The sequence below is a fragment of the Octodon degus genome, unplaced genomic scaffold (genome assembly GCF_000260255.1).
Source record: "Octodon degus isolate 3935 unplaced genomic scaffold, OctDeg1.0 scaffold00051, whole genome shotgun sequence".
NCBI classification, from domain to species: Eukaryota; Metazoa; Chordata; class Mammalia; order Rodentia; family Octodontidae; genus Octodon; species Octodon degus.
Window position 1 is genome coordinate 10,250,310 of NW_004524627.1, and position 21,625 is coordinate 10,271,934.

Here is a 21,625-nt window from a genome sequence, read left to right on the forward strand (position 1 = left end):
GCTGGGGGATTGAACCGCGGTCCCTGTGCTTTGCTAAGCTTGTTCTAAGTATAAGTAGGTGCTTTAGACCACTGAGCCATCTCACCAGCCCCAACCATCATTCTTACTATTTGATTTTGTGAAATTCTGTATCATTTCTAATTTTTTGAACTGTTTTTCTTCTCTTTAAATAATCAAAATTATGAAAAAAATATTTCCCCATCTGTTATCACAATCATTTCAGAAAGAATCTGATTTATTTATTTATTTATTTATTTATTTATTTATTTATTTATGTAGTACAGGGTCTACAGGGTCCCACTACACAGTTTGGACTCATAGTGAGCCTCCTATTTTCATCCTCCTAAGTACTGGGATTATAGGCGCGTGCCACCATGTCCATTCTCAATCACCATCTCAGCACACCCTGGGGGAAGGGCTGGCACGGCATGCCTGGGTTCAAACCCCAGCTGCTGTGCTCTGCCTAAGCAAGCGTGTTAGTCCACTGAGCCATCTGGCTGGTGTCCCATTTTAATAAGGAAGAAAAGAACTAATAAAGGTTGAGAACAGCTCTTTAAATTGTATAAGCTTTCTTATGTTTACTTTTCTTTGCTGAAGGCAAATATATTTTTGCCTTGCATCAGAGGGATCCTTTTGAATGGCAGATCAGATCAGATCTCCCTTCTGAAAATCTTTCAGTACTTTCTGCCCACCCTCAGTTCTCAGTATTGTCCAGGTATGGCCAATAGATACATATAAGATCTCAATTTCTTAATTCCAACCACTGTAACTTTGCTTTAATCCTTTCAGTGTACCCAGGTATCATTGGGCCATACATATGCTTCTGTCTTTCCACCATTAAAAACCTAGGTAGATCAAAATAACTGAGTTCTTACCCGGGATGTACCTTAACTTCTTAGGTAGTTACTTAGGCTCTTAGTTCCTCAGTTTCTTCAACCTAAGGTATATTTGTATGGGATGGTCTCCGAGCCTTTCAATTTTACAACTTGAATTTTCCACTTTGATAGGAAGATAATGGAGCTTTGTACACTCACCCTATGGCTCTTGCCTGTAGCTCAATTCTTAAGTGTACAACACATTTGTTTTCCTTAACACTTACTTAAACTGTAATTAATTTTAAAAATTAAGATCTAGTTCAGTGGTAAAGCAATTGTTTAGCATGTTCAAAGCCCTGGGGTTTATCCCCAGCACACTTTTTCCTTTTAAATTAGTGGATTGTTTGAATCCATCTGCATAAACCAAATTTTGACTTTTAAAATTGGTTAATATTCTTGAATTACCCCTACTTATGGTGTTGACTGTTGATTATGATTTTATCACTGCTTTTCAGAGGAAAGAGATAATTTTAATATCCTTTTAAGATGATGTTGAGTAAATCTTTTTGAGAGAGGAAAAGGAAAAGACTTAGAGAAGCTTGCTCGGAATTAATTTCCTTTTATCTTATATGGTCAGTTGCCTCTTTTATTTGATATTTTTTGTTTTTCTGTAAAACTGTCAGACATTAAATAAAAAGGTACAAAATAGTTTGATAGTTCATGGTTTTGGTGTATGTACATGTTGATTTCTGGAAAATATTGCTAATTAAGTAACAGCGTTCATCATTAAATAATCCAGTTGGTTTAAATGTTCTATTTACTCATTCCTACTGAATTTATAAAGTGTTTCTTAGCAATCATGTTATAAATGGGTAATTCAATTTCTATGCTAGCCTAAAAGTTTTTGAAAAAGTTTACCTTAGGTTTTCTGAGATTTCATCCATATCTAAATTATTTCTGTGCAGGGCCAGGGAAATAGCTCAGTAGAATAAGCACCTGCCAGACAAGCGCAAGGTCCTGAGTTCAATCCCCAATAATTGCAAAAATAAAGCATCTCTAAAATATTTCTGTGCAAATGTTAAAGAACACCAGGTCACATCCTCTCTCATTTGTGACCTCTGGAGTTGGACTGGCATGCAGGGATTTAAAAAGTTTGGGTTTGGGGCAGTAGTAAAGATTCTTTCAGGCAACAGTAACATAATATACTGACAAAGGACAGGGTATCTGGGGATCTAAGATTGCACAACCAAAAATCGGTTGCTTTACTCTTAATAGCTACCTCCTATTCATAAAACCAATGTTTGTCAGTTGTGAATTTTGCCTCATTTTCTATTTTCTGTCCTTTAACTGAATGGCTAATCTCTTTAAATACCACTATCTATAATTAGAATTTTATTTCAAATTTATTTGCATAAACCAGACCCACATCTGTAAGTATCGTATTGTCTCCCTAGTATAAGGACTTACAATTCCGTATATGACTAGGTTTCTAAATTTCTTTGTAAAAATATGTAAATGCTTATTTCTACTTTTATATAATTATTTTCCCTTCATATTCTGTAAAGACTTAAAGTTCAACATATCAATATCTGATGGAAAATACCTGTTTCAGGATATGCCAAAATGTTTGATATTTCTACAGATAGGATAAACCGAACTGCATATATTGCAGGTTAATAATTAGCTTCTCTTCTGGAGGGTTAACAACCTAAGTTAGCAGATCAAAATTTGGAGAAAAGGAAGGGCTGCATGATTAGCCAACATTTTGGCCCTAGCCTTTCAAGGTTAATGAAGACTCGGGACATAGGAGAACCTGTACTGTAACAACATGTAACTCAGTTGTGCTCCAAATTTACTGATCAAGATTATGGAGCCACAGAGAAATGTGTTCGAGGATCTAAAGTGAGCCTGGGGAGAGTCACATGGAGAGAAAAAACATTTTCTCAAGCTTTCACAGAGAGTAAATTGGTCAAGTAATGGCCGTGACTCATCCTCATGTCAGACACTGACAAAAGGATGTACAAAAGGTGGTACAGGGCTACAGGATAAATCCTGAAAATACTTGGCTGACCTTATCAGATACAAAAGTTACATTTCTTGTTATATAGGTCTTGCTATATCTTGGTCTTAACCATCCAGTAGAAAAGTATAAAAACGAGGTATATAAAGTAAATCCATATTAATACGATGAGCTGTAAAAGGCTCAAGTCAATAACTTCTGAGGATAACCCACTAATATTATACACTGCTAGACAGTATTAGATTGTTTAGTTGAATTCAAACACTTATAGTATTTAGATGCCAATAGAATATTCACCTCTGACAGGACAAAAAAATAAATAAATAAATTTTAAAAAAAGATACAAGGGAAAGATCATTTTGTATTTATATATACAAAATAGGATAAATTTACAGCTACTTTCGCTTAACTCAATGAGAAGAAAGAGGTGTACTAACAGTGTTTGGACAGAATATCCTGTCTGCTTCTTGTACCATGGATAACCACTAAGAAGATAACAATGTACAGTGTATTGACTATCAAAACTGTCCTTTTAATCAGCTGTGAAACTGTCTCATTCATATTTATTTCTCAATTAAAAAAAAAAAGAATGTAAGCATTGTGTCTCACAAAATGCAGGAATAAAAAATAAAGTTTACAATAATTAAAAATTATTTGCTGTATGTTGAATGTAAATATTAAGGTTTACTGATAACTCATTGATAAAAGTATTTCAAAATATTTAGTTTCTGTAACTTTCTATGCATATATTATATATAATGCTTATATTTTTGAAAGTAATTACCTAGTTAATGTTTTCTCTGAAAAGACAATATTTCTAAATTAAGGACCAGTTAGGATACTGTAAAGCTATTTCCCACACTGGAAAATTTTTCTGAACTTAGTTTCTTTGAAGAAATTTCTTCTTTGAAGAAATTTAGCTAATGAGATTAGCTAAATCATTCACTCCTTTATGAAGATGTTAAAATAGTGGCACAGTTTTTTTAAGGGAGGACTTAATACATACTGTAATTTTAAGGAAATGAAAACTGGAATCCTCAGCATTCTAATGTTAAGTTTACTGAGTAAAAGGAAAAGAGAATATCCTTGGGATATATAATTTACCTTGAGTTACAACACTGACAAAGGAAAGTAATTTTATTCTACTTTTTTATGTATAGATAAGTTACTCAGGATTTAAAGTTCTAGATGAGAAAAGTAGTATATGTTATTGCATTATATAGTACTGCTTTATGAGAAACCCTGTACATCTTTTAATCATATAATTCTCCTGTGGACAAAAAGTACAATGAAAATGTCTCTGAGCGTAGTCCTTATAACTATTTAATGTCTTTGCTAGTATTTTAAAATAATACTCATGCTTTCTGGTCTGCCTTAGGTTTATTAGCTCACTTATCTTGAAACAGGAAAATTTCTGAGAAATCCCGAAATTTAAGAGCTCCTACCCGCTTCCTTCCAGATCGGTTCTTAGTTACTTCTCAATTCAAAGTGTGTATTTAAGATTGCTAAGTGTAATTTCTTTTCTGAAGTGTGACACCAAATACAGGAACCTCAAGTTGATTGAATAAAAGATATTTAGAGTATACATTACTTCTTTTGGGATATAAAAGGGTTGTGCTTAATATCTTTTTGGTGTGTGTTTTAAAGAATTTGCTTTCCTTAGGCTTACCTGAAGAAGACCATGGGTCCCTAAAGAAAAACTCCTATTGCTATTTTATTGAAGACAGATTTACTTAACCTAATGAGTGATTGTGATTGATTTGTCTGAAATCATTGCATCTTAATCACATCTCAGCCCTTTGATTAACATCAAGTGAAATCACTGTATCCCAAATCCAGAGAATAGTAAAAGTCTGATTAACATCATAAAAAGTATCTGTATAGGTTGTATTCAGACTTGAAAGATTAAGAAGGTAAAAAATCTGATAGGACTAATTCTGAATTAAATTATATGTCCTTTTTTCTGACACAGAAATTGTTTTTTGCTAACTTTGGACAATGATTTAATTGGAGGGCAAAAATGATATATTAAAAAATGTTTTTCTATAACTGCTCCTTCTAAAATAAAGCTCTAAAGCATACCTTTCTGTGTTCTGTGAAATAAAAATATAGTTGTGTTTAGTTATTTAGACTTACAGTTTTGTTGGTTCTTATGTAAAGAATTCTTATTTAATATATCATTTTGCCTTACACCAACATTTTACCTACCTGAAATAACATTTTGAAGTATTCAATATGTGGCTTACAATGGTTAAGAAAAGAGAAGGCAAATAAAACATCTCAGATCTATGTCACTTTCGAAGTATATTCACTATCTGGTGTTTCTCAGACCTAAATACTTAAAACCCAAGTTCTTTATTTTTGTGATATACATGTACCTTTAAAATATATCTCTGGTTATATTTGACTTTTTAAAAAATTACTTGGCAAAATAACATTTCATTAATTTCCCCCTCTTAAATTTTGTGGTATATACCAATTTGAAATTGGATATTATACTTTGAAAATGAATCAGAATAGTAACTTGAAAGCATAATAGTTAGCACAGGTTTTTATGACTTGTCTACAAAAGCATCTATATCTATACTTGATAATACTTAAGATCATCAAATAGTGTAGTCATTCTTCAGATTACATTTCCAGCTACTTTTTGAGAAAACACGCAAAGTGTTTGAGATTACCCTCTGTAACTTTATAACTCTGTAATAACTTTCATTCAAAACAGGTAAAATATGTTGAATTAAGCATTAAATACTTAAACATAAATAAGCAATATAGCATAAAATGATTTAGTATAAAAATTCAGCAAATTAAATAATCTAGTACAAAAATGAATAAATAGTACAGGAGGGTCACCACATGATTTAAATCAGTCACTTTTAGACTTGAATAACTTTTTAAAGAGATTTTTTTAATGAAGAACACATTAAAGTAAAAATAAACACATTAAAGAAAAATAAAATGGAGTATATGTATCAAGAATAGAATATATTTTAATGCTTAACACACTGCATACAAATATTCTTTAAAAACATTTAAATGTCCTTGTGTTGATTTTTTTCCGGAGGTGGAGGAGAAATTTTCCAAGAAAACAGTTTTCACAGTTGATGGAGCTTGGAGGTTCCAGCTAAGGTCCCAGTGGTTTTATTTCAGATAGCTTATATTGTAGATTCATTATCAGATATCTTTTTTAAGGTCTGTAGACTGTGTTGAATAAAATTTTCTGCTCCTTGAACTTCAGAGAATCTGGAGTCGCTTCTCCTGACAGACCAGTTTTTCATTTTTATTGAATTCTGAATTGTGTCCGACGTGAAGTAGTAAACTATAGGGTCAAAACAGCAGTTGGAAACAGCAATGCAGAGAGTGATTGGGTACATTGTCCTTACTGCTGCCACTACTGAGCAGTTGACAAATGTTTGTGTTCTCATAAGAGAATATAAAATAAGGTTGATATTGTAAGGCACAAAACAGAAACAGAATATAACCAAATGTACGAAAATCATTTTTAAAATCTTAGTTTTGTTTACTTTGCTTCTACTTAATGTAACAGGTTTATTTAAAGTCCTTAGCACCATACTTGAACAAGTTACATTCAAAATTAGAGGAATAAAAAATCCCACTATTTCTATGAAAATTACAATCCTTGAGAGGTAAGTTTTCCATGTGGCTTCTGAAAAGTTTTCAAAGCAGGTCTCTGAGGTATTGTTAGGCTGTGAGTTGGTAGACTGAAAAAACACTGCTGGTGCACTTCCTCCCATCACGGTGAGCCACACAGCCGTGCACACGATCTTTGCATTTCGCTTGGTTCTTAGAGTCTTTGACTTAAATGGGTAGACGATTGCCAGAAATCGGTCTACACTAATGCAAGTTAAAAAGAGAATGCTTCCATACATGTTGGTGTAAAACAACATTACAGAAATCTTACAGAGTAAATCTCCAAATGGCCAGTTCCGCGTTGCAAAGTAAAAGATCCTGAAGGGTAAAGTGAACACGAAAAGCAAGTCTGACATTGCCAAGTTAATCATGTACGTTGTAGTTTCATTTCGCACTTTGAGGATACAGATGAAAATGTATATGGCAACACAGTTGGCTATTAAGCCAAGCACAAACACCATGCTGAACATGCATCCGTACAAAGTGTACTTAAAAGAGTCATCATACAAGCATTGGGAGCTGTTTGCGCTTACCATTATAAAAGCACGTTCAGCTTGTGGTGTGGAGATCTGTAGCGTGGAGGTCCTTTTGTCAGCTGCCGTCTCCTTTGGTATTCAGATTTTGTTCACCGTAACCCCCAGTGTATTTGCAAAGTATTTGGATCTTTGGGCAGTTTTATAAAATACTTCTTTTTTCTCTGAAATCTCCAAAAGTAGCATGAAATTGAGTGCTTCAAAGTTTCTAGTAGGTCCTTCAACACGGAAGTACTCTCATTTTCTAGTCTCCAGATAATCCATGAATCCAGGGGTTAACTGGCAAGAAAATGCAGTCAATGCAGCCAGCCTGTAAGAGTGTAGGCATAAAGCAAGCCACGTTCCAAGTCCGGAGATAGAGCCACTTTGTCTTGTAAACTTGAATTTCTGTAGTCAAGATGAATGTTCCAAACTTAATTTCTTCTTACACTCCAAAATGTTTACGTTATCAATCTTATTTTGCTTTTCAATGCAGAATTTCAGAGACGTAAACATTCCCAGTTTGTCTTTTACTTTTTTTAAAATGAGGTTTCCTTTTTGGTATTCCTGCAGTGAATCCCAGATGGTGGTAAGTAGAAGAAGCTTTTATAAGTTCCGAAAGAAATTCCTAAGCATGTTAGCTCTCGCTGAATTAAAGCCTTTTCCGCAGTTGCCAGCTGTAGCCGCGAGATGGGCTTTCTCTGAAGTGAAAAAGAAAGGCTCGCTAGATTTGTAGTATGACATCACAGGAAGAAGAGGCTGGGTTTGGACAAAGAAAGGTTTCAGCCCAGTTTGTTTGCAGTTCCTTTAATCTGATAATGTGTCTGCTGGGAATATACCTAGGAGGCTTGCAAATGGTCACTGCCTGTTTAGCAGGCCTTTTATGTGAAAATGCTTTCTATGGTTCTGGCAACTTCTAAGAAATGTTTTTGTTTTGTTTTATTTGCATAGAAATAATAGAGAAAAAGTTAGTTTAAACCTGTTTTCTTGTTTCTCTCATTCAATTGTTTGTGTGTTTGGGATATGACTTTTAGAAATAAAATATATGTGGGTACATACTTACAAATTAAAGTTTTTATGAATATCTTAATAGAGCAATGTAAGGAACTGTTTAATGACTGAAAGATAAACCAGAGCTGAATGATAATTGTGTCACTCTTGGGACTTCTGGGTTTTTTCTATTTACTTGAGAATTAATTTATTTGGTGTGCTTGTGACTAATTTTAATTCTGGTTCTCTTTACTTTTTTGTTGTTTTCATTTTTAGGGGAGGTACCAGGAGTAGGACTCAGGACCTTGCATTTGCCAGACAGGCACTGTGCCGCTGATCTATATTCCTAGGCCCTTTAGTTTTTGATAAATAATTTTCTAACAGTTCTTCCTATGTGACAGAATTAATTTTTTGGTTCTATTTTTTAGAGTTATTTTAATGTTTGTGTTACTCCTTACACAAATTTAGCTCAATAGTAGAGCGTGTGTTTAGCATTTAAGGCTCTGTATTCAATCCCCAGCATATGCATGTGTGTTTGCACACACACTAATAATAATAATAATAATAATAATAATAATAATAATAATTAGAAAGGAAAATGGTATTAACTTAATTTTGTCTACAATTTAAGCACCAATAACGATGCATTCTTTTTTCGGACAAAAATGTTTTTCTTTCTAAATTGATTGATTGGAATAACTTCCGGAGAATAAGAGTTCTTTGTAGCTGAATTTCAGGTTTATAATTTTATTTTTGTGCTCCCCAACTCTTCTTTGACTGTCTTAATCTGACATTAACCAAGTGTTTAGGATTTATTTTCATTTAAAAGTTCCTATGAATAGTTTCTCTATTTGAATTTAAAGTGTACTCCACCCCCACCCGTCCCCCACCCTCACCTCCCCACAATGAAAAGAACACATGAGTGGGATGGATGTAAATGTTACTTCCTCAAGGATTGAGGCTGTCACAACCATTGGCATACATGTTTTTATTTTAAACTACTTTCGTGTGTTTATGTGTGTCTATGTATGCACCCAGGGATTGAACCTAGGATCTGGTGCATGCAAGAACATGCTACAAGCTCAGCCCCTAAAATATCATCTTTGAGAAAAGCTAGCTCTACCTGTGTTTACTGTTAGTACTCTTTCTTTTGCATGTTAGTTAAGGAATTTAAAAGTAATTTTCTTTTCCTTAATAAATTACTTAACTGATTTAAAAGTAACACATATCAGTAATAATGTTTATACTGTTTGCACATTTTTATTTATGTTGGTTGATGAATTATAATCTGTTTCAACTTGAAAATTCATTTGTAATCAAGTGATATAAATATGAATATTTATAACCAATAAGCTTAAAACATTGAGAGTTGAACAGCACTTTGCATCTTTTTTTGTATTCTCTTTCATTTGGAAAAAAGGAATAGGTGTGTTCATATTAGAAGGCTATGGGGGGCAGAGATACAGCTCACTTGTGCCTGGCAAGCACAAGGTCCTGAGTTCTATCCCTGGTACCACCAAAAAAAAAAAAAAAAAAAGACTGCTAGAAGACTATTAGAAAATTGGAGTGGGCGGTAATGAAAGAGTAGCTAATAAGCCCTTATCTGGTCTACTTTTACTTTCATTTTGAATGTGATACTTTCTCAAAGAATTAAAATTATTCTGTACTGAAACATTTTTCATATCATTGTTACTCAACTTTATTTGTAGTTTTTTCATGTTTGAGGTGATGCTTAAAATAAATAGATAACTATTGGCTGAATTATTCATTATTCAACATCATTGTTATCTGTATATTATTGTATCTTCAAATTTCTGGATCTTAGCACAATTCTTGACCCTTAGTAGATACTGACATGTTTGCTGATGAATGAATCATATCAATAAACTTGAATTTTGTTGAAACTTGTTTCTAGCTAATGATAGCAATGAAGCTGTTTCAACAGGAAAAAAAATGTTATTTGATTTTTTTTGAGATATTTTATTTGCTTTAATTTATGGAACCAAAGTGAAATTAATACCTTGAAAAATCCTTAAATTAGGACTTTTTATAATACAGAGACTACTTACAAAGAAAGTTAAAAACTGAAGGTATTAAGTGTATTGATGTGATTTTGTATTTGATAGACAAACTGAATGTGAGATTTATACACTTTCAGAATTAAAGAGTGGGAATCAGTTTTTCTTGTATGGATTTTTTTTTTTTTTTCCTGGGAGGTGGGTACCTCCCAGGAAAAAAAAAAAAGAAAAAGAAATAAGAAAACCAAAATCAGATGCTGAACTGGTAAAGATAACTTTTATTGAGGACTGTTACCATAGTGTACAAGTATAACTAATTTGAATACAGTACACCTATATAACTGATTTGAGATATAGTACATCTCATTACTTTTCAGGTTTTAATTATATATAAAAGTCAGATGAATAACTAGCTATCTTATGAAATATTTTTTTTTAGTACATTAATGGTCTTAGTCTTTTGTGTGAGTTTTTAAATTTTCTTTCAGATTGAGAGAGACTATTCTGTTAGCTATCAGATTTTTAAGGATTTTGGTAACTTTTGAGTTCTTGATAAATTTTACTATATATGGCTTTGTGGAAAACTTACCCAGACTTGATTCAAAATAGACTCAGAGCAATGTTTGTTAAACATTTATTTAACACCAATGTAAATAAGTATAGCATAAGGTATATTCATCCATTAGTCTTTTTCATTCAGGTTATTTCTTGGTAGTAATAATGTTTTTATCTTGCTCCTTCATTTCCGCTGCCATTTTTTACATAAACCTTCTATATAGTGATTATAATGGCTTCTATTCCTATTTCTAGTCCTGTAGTCTACTGTTGTCCCTCTAGACCTTCTCAGAATGACTTTACTAATTATATATTATCTTTTTGCTTCCAAAAAGAACTTACTGCGAATTGTAATTTGAAAGTAAGTATACTAATCAAAACTTAAACGTGTAAAATTTTAGTATTTTATGATATGCAAATTATACCTTAGTGAAAATTTAAAAAGGAGGTCAGTGTGGAAGAGGTAACACTTTGAAACATAAGCTCTGGGGATGTAGTTCAGTGGTAAAGCACCTTCTCAGCATGCGTGGGGCCCTGGGTTCCATCTCTGCCATTGTAAAATAGATTGATAAGGTAATTAAATATGAGAGAAAGAGAAATTATTTGAAATAGTTCGTTTATTCTCTAAAAATTCATGCTGAATTTAATAAATGTTTCAACCCCCCCAAGTTAAAATCCTTAAAGCATAAACTCATTATACACTGGTAAAAAAATTAAAGTTGTATGTTTGTGGGGGGTAAGAAATTTAGGAAAGTGTGGCAAATAATAGAAAAACCAGGGGACGAGGAGATGGCTCAGTAGAATAAGCGCTTGCCTGGCAAGCTCAGGGGCCTGAGTTCAATCCCTGGTTCTGCAAAAAAAAAAAAAAAAAAAGAAAAAGAAAAAGAAAAACCAAGGCTAAGGGAAGCTGCTATAATTAACACCAGGCAAAATAGAAAAATACATGTATAGGATTAGAGTTCTCATCATTTAATGAAAGGAATCCTTCCAGAATATCAAGAAAAAACACATGCAGAATATTTTATAAAGACCCAAGTATTTTTTATTTTTTTATCTTTTATGTATTTAGTACAGGATCTACAGGGTCTCACTACACAGATCGAACTTGTAATGATCCTGTTTTATAGCCTCCTAAATACTGGGATTACAGGCACCTGTCACCACACCCAGTCTCATTCACTGTCTCAGTGCACCCCTGGGGGCAGGGCCTGCAGACCGGGGATCACGCCCTAGCCCCTGCGTCTGCCTAAGCAGGTGCTTCAATCTGCTGTGCTATCTGGCTGGCCCTGGCCCATCTATTTATTTATGAAAAACATTTCTTATTCTCATTTGAGGAAAAACACTAAATGTCAAACTATGATTCTGAAACATTTTTTGTTGGTAAGTAAATGACATTTTAACATTGGGCTAGTTTGGTCATCAAATGTAAAGGATTTGAACGTGGGGACTTTGAAAAGCTTTTTGTGTATACCCTACACTCCTTGGGAGCTAGTTTGACAGCCTTTCTGAGATTCTCAAACACTATGACTTAATTTTTTTTTTTTAACACTATGACTTAAAACATAAGTAATGCAGAACCAAATCAGTGAAGGATCTATAAGTAAAGCCCTCTAGACTCTTTCAGAAGTACTAGTGAAGTATTAGGAAATTTTTCACTATGTGCACTGGAAGGAATCTAGACTTCAGTTGTTAATGCATATTCTTTATGCATGAAATAAAGACGTGTATAAGCAATAAAATGTGAATCCTATGTATGTTTTTTAATAAGAGTGTGTGAAAGTGTAATATAAAGAACACCAGACAAGATTACCAGAGAAGCTTGTAGGCAGTCACTTCCCTTCTAAGAGTCTGGTTTCTGGGCTGTAAGAGGAAGGGAGTTGAACTGCCCAAAGGGACCTTGCTGCTTACATATCTGATTGTGATTCTTGGAATACTTGGAATACTTAGCTGCTACCCTTTTTTTCCTTTACTCTTAGATGTAACAAATCAAGGAGCCATTTTTTATTTTTAAAGTTTAAAAATTTCTAATTTTGAAACCAGCCTGTACAAGAAATGTATATGAGACTCTTGCTTAAGAAAAGAAATTTTAACTATTTTTGTAGTGATGTAAAGATTGCATGAAAACAGGAGCTTTTCCTTTATGTTTCTATAGCATTCTTCTTTAAAAAGGCTTTGTTTCCAAATGCAAACAAGATCCATCTGCTCTTACCATGAAATTTATCAAAGAGGTTTTGATCAAAAGCATTTGTATTCATTAAAGCATTCTCTCATTAAAAGTTTTGAAGGACAGCCAAGCATGATAGTGCACCTTTGTAATCCTAACTACGTGTGAAGTAGAGGCAGGAGGATCACAAGTCCAAGGCCAGCCTGGCCAATCAGGGCTGGTTCTCCAAAAAAGGGTAAGGTGGGGGCACCCTGGGTATGTAATATTCAGTGGTGAATGTCCCTGGGTTCAGTCTCCAGTATGGAGAGGGGGGATGGAGTCCATAGTTGGAGTTGTACCTAACATGACATTAAGAATATGAGATACAAGAATTTTTTTTAAATGAGGGGATATTTGAAACTCAAGCAAAAAATAAATTTGCTCCAGTTCAAAAGAAAATGTTGAATAGTGATATTTAAAATGTGAGAAAAGGGGGCTGAGGGTAGGAACTCAGCAGCCCACCCACTTGGCAAGTGCAAGGTCCTGAGTTCAGTTTCTGGTATCAGTGAAATGACATAACATGACATGAGAAAAAAAGCATAGCTTATTTTGGATGTACTCACTCTGAGTACAAAAAATGTTTGCCCTGGTAAGATGTGGTTCTTTTAGGCTTCTCTATCTAATTTATACTAATGAGAACAGCAGAGTTTTCTCATTTGGGTACTTTTGAAGTCTATTCATTTATAGTAAATTATCTATTTAGGTTTAGATATGACATTTTTAATTTGATAAGTATTTGTAACTAATGTAGGCAATTTCTTTTTTTTTGTATTTTCTATAAAAAGATATTTCAGTCTGTGTAGAGAAAATATTAAGTTTCAGGCAAGTTTAATTTTCCTAAAGTATGTTTGATATCATTTGGAAGTGATTTACTTTCCTATCCTTATTACAGGCAATTAAAACTTTTTACTTTTTATTGGAGCACTAGTCAAGTATCCAAGTTGAAAGGATTGAACCAGTTGGTAGGATCTGGGTGGGAGTAGAAGAGGAAAGATTTAAAGGATAGTGAATGATGGTTGTGGCAAACTGAGAATGGATGGAAATGGTGGTTGTGGTAGGTCCAAGCAGAGAGGGTCAAGGGAATTAAGGGGGGCAGTAATGTTCCTGTGTTTTAAGATTTAAAACTTCAATAAGCATACTTACCTCTCCCTATACTTCAGTTATTCCCTTTTCTTTTTTTTCTTCTATGAAATCCTCTCAATCTCATCTGTTCCTTTTTGTATTTCTATAGTACTTTGTCTTGTTTTTAAGACATACTCATGCAATTCACTTATGAATAAAAATAATTATAAAACATTGATGAATGTATAGCAAGAAGAGATGAAATCTAATATAGTACAGGGCTTCCAGAGGAGATGATGTTGAATGAAGTTGATCTTTTATAATTAAATAAAAAATTTTAACTTCAAGATTTCAAGTTTGAAGCCAATCTGGTAATAATGTCTTAGTGTAACACCATTAGTAGAGTTAGATTGCCTTTCCATTGAAAAATGCAGAATATTATTTGAATGACTGCTTTCTCTGTTCCCATAAGAATATTACCTAGTCTTTCCTTAAGTTCCTAGAAAATAAGTTAATTAATTGCATAAAGTGTCTGTAAATAATACATAGGAGTTTAATTTGGTCACAGAAAGACAAAGTGGATTGCAGTTTTAAAAAAATCCTTTAATTACTGTAGAAACAGCAGAGTACACTGAAAAGACCAGTTTGACTAGATGTTAAATCATCTGGATTCTAATCCCAATTACTAAAAATTATGTGACCTTGAATGAATAATATAACTTCTGTATTATATATTTGTAAAAGGAGAGCAGCCAACTAGACCTCTAGAATCCTTTTTAGTCCTTAGTTTTCTAACTTATTCTTTATATGAATTTTGAATGGCAGAACATATTTTACTATTATATTATTTTAATTTTACAGATGAAAAACTTGAGTGTAGAGTTGTGGTTTGCTTTGAATTGTAGAGTAAATGATGAACCCGAAAGTAGAAACTAGGTCCTCACTATATATATGCTCTCTAGTTCCTTGTACACGTTTTCAGATGGAAACATATATAACAATTAACATACATAACAAGTACATGCATAAATAAATTGTATAAATAAGTCTGGTCTTAAAAACCTAAAAATCCTGGTCTCCTATATTTGGACTTTACCTTGGGCAGAGTCTTACCCTGAACTGTGAAATAGGTATAGTGTGCCTTTCTGGCCCTACAAATGGTTTTCAAAACAAAATCAAGTGAAAATACACTAAGTGTAATGCTCTAAAAAGTACTGTAACAGAGGAAGTAGTCCACAGTGTCTTTGTTTTACAGAGATAAAGATCAAGTTGTAAAGAGAGAGAGAATGGTAAGATTTTTGTGGGTTTTTTGTGTGTGCATTGTTTTTTTTTCTTTTTGTTTTTGTAGTTTTAGGTTCAGCCTGGGCCTTTTACATGCTAGGCAGTACTCCTGAGCTACATCCTCAGCCCTGTTTTGTTTGTTGGCTAAATAGGGTTCCTATGCTTTATGTATGTCAGATAAAGAAGTTAACATTTGATATACTTTATATACCTTTTTTGGCACTGATAATACATAACAGACTTCAAACTCCAAATAGACTTATGCTTTCCTTATATTTTAAAAAGTACTTATTATTTTTGTCACATATCAATGAAGACTATTTTTTACAGTTTCAAAACTGATTAATAGGACAGTTTTAATAATTAATACATTGTACATTGTTATCTTCTTAGTGGTTATCCATAGCACAAGATGCAGACAGGATATTCTGTCCAAACGCTATTACTACAAATCTGTCTTCTCATTGGATTAAGTGAAAGTAGCTTATATCTATCCTAATGATTCTGCATATACAGATTCTGCAAAATGGTCCTTCCTTTGTATCCCCTTTTTTTGTTTAGTCCTGTCAGAGATGGGTATTCCATTGGCATCTAAATACTATAGGTACGTAAATTCAGCAAAACAATCCAACACAGTCCAGCAGTCCACAATAGTAGTGGGTTATCCACAGAAGTTGTTGACTTGAGCCTTTCACACTCAGCATATTAATATGGCGTCTGCTTCATCTTGTTTGAATAAAAAATTGGTTACATTTCTACAAAGTACTGTGCTAAATTTTATGCAGAGGAAGGAAATATCTCTGTTCTTTTTAAACATATAAAACAAGGGTCTTTTATGAATAGTAAATTTAATATTTTTCAGCATAGTTTAGTGTCAGAAATCTAGGTACTCTTTGATTTATTTTAGTAAACATTTATTGACCTTTTAAACTATTACTGAGGAGTGGAGGTAGAGGATTGCTGTCAGAAAATGCTTTTAGATGCTGAATGCTTGGGACTAGGAAGCTATTCTCAGAACACCTGAGGGTTTTTTTTTGCCTCCCAATAATGAAAATATATGCATCTTAGAAGTTTTTGCATTATATTTTCCAGTTGTACATGGTAATGTAATGTTATGAAATATAAGTGCAAAAATACCCTTGTATTTGTTTATTTTAATGTATTTAGGGTCTCACTACACAAATTGGACTCATAGTGGTCCTCCTGTTTTCAGCCTCCCAAGTGCTGGGATTACAGGTGGGTGCCACCATGCCAGTCTCAATCTCCAGCTCAGCACACCCTAGGGAGGCAGGGCTGGCATGGCACGTGGGTGCTTTAGTCTGTTGAGCTATCTGTCTGGCCCTCCACTTGTTTTTAATAAAATCAATTTCAGTGTTTTTGACTAACTAGGGGGTATGTTTCTGAGGATATTATCACTGAGTTAGATGCATGCATACTTCTGTGAAAGATATGAAGGGGATGACATAAACAAGAAAAGTGGATTCTCGGGTTCTGTTTTTACCCAACACAATATAAATCATATAATCACATATTGTTAGTGTGGGTTAGAGAAGAAAAACAACTTGAAACTCTGCTCAAACAAGAACCTTGAGCCTACATATAGTGAGTTTTGGACAAGTATATATCTTACATGTTTTTAATTCAAAGAAACTTGCATAAATTACTTTAGTTCATGGATGGTGATTTCATCAAATCAAACAATTTTTGTATCAGCGATGACCATATGGAAATTTGAAAAAAGACCCAACTTAGAGCAACGCAGGAATATAAAATACCTGAGTAATACATCTGATAGACGAAGTGGAGAGTTCAGATGAAAACAAAGCAAAGGACTATAAAACTTTTAATGCAAGCCGTGAAAAGGACACCTGAAGGGTGGCAAGCCACTTAGGAATAAACCTACACATTTAATGCCAATCCAGTAAAAATGCTGTTAGGTTTTAGTAAATATCCCTAAAACTATAATTTTGCCTAAATAAATACTATGTGGATTATATGTCAGCAGTTTCATTTTGAAGAAAAAATTTTTTCTCTCCTAATTTCTATTTTTGTCAGTAGTACCTGTGTTCCCAAGCCCTCACCTAAGCCAAATAATCATCAGACTTTTAAGAGGTCAAAATTACATAGTCATCTTGATTAATTTGTATTTGTTTATTGGTGAACCTAAAAATGGACCATAAAGACCTAGATAGAGAGGTATGGATACATGATAATTTTAGTACTTCAGATCAGCGCAAAAATTGAGCTAATTCAGTAAATACAGTTCTTCTAATTCAATAAGTGCAGTTCTTCAGGACAGTAATTTAGGGAAAAAAAGGGAAGTAACAGAAGAGTTTTTTAAGGATCACTTTAAATATGATTTTTTAAACAAAAACATACAAGTTTTACTTGTTTTCTTGGAATGCTACCATAAAGCATAAAGAAAATATATTACCTTTTAATAGAAGTTTTTTTGTGTGTGTGGTACTGAGGACCAAACTCAGGACTTTGCATGTGCCAGGTAGGCGCTTATGCCTCTGAGCTATATCCCTGGCCCCATGTTACCTTTCATATATATATCTATCTTTTTTTTTTTGAAGCAGATACTTTGTTAACTGATCAAATCATAAAAATACCATGGTAGATATCTTAGTTCATCCTTCTAATAAGCCTGTTGATCTGGTCTTCCCTATTTCTAGCATCTTCACCTTCCACAAAATGGGTGGTCTTTCTCTTCACTTTACCTCGTGGAGATGATAACTTGTACAGCCACAGGAAGTTATTTTCCTCTTTGAAATGTTTTCCAACAGTATAGATCTCATGAATCAGATCCTCCATGCAGATGATTCCATATTTACCAAGAGATGGAGCAATCAATGAATTATCTGTCAACGCAGTTCGCTTCTTACTGATTTTGCCATAGCCACACTTGTATATTAGTTCATTTACTGAGTTCAGGTTTGGGTGCCCCCATGCAATGTACGGCTCCACAATTCTCAGCATGTTAATTGAGAATTGTTGAGCTTAACAAAGGTACCATTGAAGAAGCTGCACCACCTTGCGGACCTTTGGGCTTACACCATTGATACCCCTGATCCAGATGACAAATGCCAGTTTAGGCTCTGCAGGGGCATAGAAGTTGCCAGCTTTTCTCGCCACCCTAGCCATTCAGCTCTCAGTTATGTATATATGTTTATATTCCTTATGAGAGTGCCTGGCTTTTTCATAGGTGAGCTTCCTCCTCGCCTTGTGAAGCGTCTTCTGGGCAAACTTCTTTCTCAGGCACTTTACTTTCAAGTCCGTGAAATGGCTTTGCTTTTTTCTTAAGGGTTTCTGGCACAGCAGGAACCTTCTTTTTCTTCTCTTCTACACCCTCCATGGTTCCAGCTGGAAAAGAGCTATATCATATTTAAGTGACACTTTTTTTTATAGACAAATATGTTAGAACAAACTAATAAAAATTACAACCCATCCAAAAAACGCAGAAAGGTTCTGAACAAGCGTACCTAATTTTGTTCTTAAAAGTAGTTTTTGTGTGCGTGTGTGTGTGTGTGTGTGTGTGTGTGTGTGTGTTACTAGGGATTGAATCAGGACCCTCTGCTTGCCAGGTAAGCACTTATTCTACTGAGTTATCTCCCTGGGCCAGTAGTTGTTTTTTAAAGTTTTTATCTTCAAAATAAAAACGACTATTAGTTTGAAATTTATTTTATTTCACAGATGACAGATGCTTTTAAGATCTAGTTCTGTGAACATTATTACAAATATATGTAAAATGAGAAATGTTTAGACGTCAGACATTCCTATAGATATTTTGCTCTTAACTGAATTAAAATTCAAAGAAAGAGGTTGACTAATACAGATTTTCCAAAGTGTAGAAGAATTACTAGTAAAGTTTCAAGTCACCTGTCATCCATTGCCAGTACAAAATTTCCTTGATCATTTCCTTTATTAGTTTTGCTAGTATGATTATTTTAATTAACTGATTCAAATTCACAGAACATGTGAGGATTCCCCATCAGTACCAGATGTTACCATCACTGCCTCAGAAGGACAGAAACAAAAGACCGGAAAGACTTCCCCTACAAAAGGCCCTGTTTTAAGACTTAGGCTTTTGTTGTCGTCCTTTCAGTTAAACAGAGATGGATCCTTTGGACCTGTTCAAAAGAAGTTGCTGGATTGTTATCTTGGTCATTATAAAAAGTGGGGAGGCATTTAATTTTTTTTTTCCTGCTAGACTAGGGGTGTGGCCCATTGGACAGTGCCCTGAGTTTGATTCCCAGCACTGTACCTTTTCCACTTATTGTTGATTCACCCTTGGGTCCAGTGATAGTTGTTTATTCAGTAATATTAATTATATGTCGGCTGCATACCAAATGCTGTTCTGGTTACTGGGAAAATAACAATAAAACAAAATCACCAACTTTTTATTTTCTGTAGAAGAAACAAGTAGTCAGTAAACAAATAGATATAAAATCAGTCATGTGATAAGTTCTGTTGAGAAAAATACAGTTAGGAAAAAGAAGAGTGAGGTGTTACTGACCTGTATTGTAAGAATGTCTTACATTTCAACAGAGACTTGAAAGAAATGACAGAAGGAGTCATACAGGTATCTCAGGAAAATTAATTGGTAACTGACCAACATCTTTAAAAGGCCTTTCCAATTGATATTTCTAATCTCATCGCCCATAAATTCACTTGCTGGGTTCATGTTGCCAAGATTGTCATGGAAGTTGGAAATGTCTGCTTAATAAATCTGCTTTATCTCCTTCTCATACCTGTTTGCAACACACCTCATATACTAAGAAAGTGTTTCTTTTTTTGGCTTTGTTTTTGGCTACGTGACAGTGTCCTCAAACTACTTTAGAGAAGAGCTGACTTTCATTAAAAGGAGCCCCAGGTCAGTGGAATCATTTCTAGTCAGATTCCATCCTGATTTCCCCTGTTTGGTGACTGCATTCATGTGCTTACTCGGATGCTTTGGCTAGCACTGTATTACTTTATTTATTATCTAAAGAGAATACAAAATAGTAAAAGAAAAATTAGAAACAATACAGACCTTCACCAAACAGAGCAATAGGAATTTGACAGTGATCGCTGTATAGCATAATGTTGTCTTTAAATTAGTTGTTCAGATTATCAGAAATAAGCATGCAAAATGGGTAAAAAGAAAAAGGTTATAAAAAATTGAAAAGGACAAGAAAATAAATGTAAGTATCAACTGTTCCCCTCTGTTGACCAGGAGAAAGCAACAGTACAATTACCCAGGTCCGTAATTTTGAAAGAGTGAAGTCTATTCTGAGTTCCCTTTTTCTGCTCTCTGGGATCTCTTATATCATATGTCAGCCATCTTCTGTTCTATTTATGCTGGATGAACGTCTGGGATCCTCAGTGTACTTACATCTTATTTGTCTTTTTTTCCTGTGATAACGTGATATACTAATCCTGGATCTACTGCAGATTCTGTGTCTTTTAAACAGACAGTCCTCAGCCTCCCTCCCCTGCTCTGACATGTGACTATTATTGAACACTACTGCCTGGAACCCTGACTTCATCTTTCACTAACCCATTGCACAGCTTTCTGAGAAAGTGTGACATTATTCCATTGTTCTTTGTTTTTTAATTTTCCCTAGAAATAAAATTTAAATTTATAGTATATGAAAAATATACCATTAAGGTGCTGAAAAAGCAATAGTAAAGGAAGTAGAATAAAATGAGAAAGAAAAAATATCCCTACCCTAGTACTCTATTAAATAATCTATTTATAGTTTTTCATGTTTAATTTCAGTCTGCTGATCTGCTTGCATAGTTGAAATCAGAATATTAAATCTTTAAGATTTAAAAGAGGATACTACTTTTTCTTTTAATGTGTTCTTAGGTAAAGAGACATTCTTCTGGATCATTGAAACTGTTTCTTACCATAAATTTCTCAATGATCTTAACCACTTACTCATTTTAAGCATTAGGAGAAATATCTGACATGAACATTCATGTAAATAAAAACCTGAGTACTCTTACAACATTTTTTGAGTATAATTGGTTTAATCGTTTTAAAATTTTTTTTTCTATTTAGTAAATATACATACTTAGGTAAATTTAGAAAATGGAAAAATGTAATGTTTTAAAATATTTAAGATTTAGACTTAATAAATCTTAAAAGTTTTTGGTTGGAAACAGGAACTTTTATGTAAGATGCATAATATTTGAGAGTTGAAATCTGTTTCCTTGCTCTGTAATGTATATAGAGAAGGCTTGTGCATGATTCCCTCAGAGTACTTACTAGAGATGAAGCTAGCAAAACATTTTTGTTGAGAAGATTTCCACCATTAAATAAGCCTTACATAAGTAGAGAGGACTGTATTTAAATTAAGCCATTTTAAACTACTAGTGAGAAACACTTTAAATCCTTTAAAACAACATAATTTTTATTTGAGACTGATTTTCTCTCTCTCTCTCTCTCTCTCTCTCTCTCTCTCTCTCTCTCTCTCTCTCTCTCTTTCTCTCTCGTAGTTTTTGTTTGGTACTGTGAATAGAACTCA

The 21,625-nt window shown here is 33.7% G+C and overlaps 2 protein-coding genes across 2 annotated transcripts in view; one reads left to right on the forward strand and one right to left on the reverse strand.

Annotated features, from left to right (window-relative positions):
* Rb1 (RB transcriptional corepressor 1) overlaps positions 1–21,625 on the forward strand; it is a 205,735-nt gene that overhangs the window by 144,395 nt on the left and 39,715 nt on the right. The gene's annotated exons all lie outside the window — the stretch shown is intronic.
* Positions 5,840–7,690, reverse strand: Lpar6 (lysophosphatidic acid receptor 6). The gene has a single exon (XM_004633087.2). It carries the CDS (start codon positions 7,023–7,025, stop codon positions 5,994–5,996), a length of 1,032 nt encoding a protein of 343 aa, XP_004633144.1. The 5' UTR covers positions 7,026–7,690; the 3' UTR covers positions 5,840–5,993.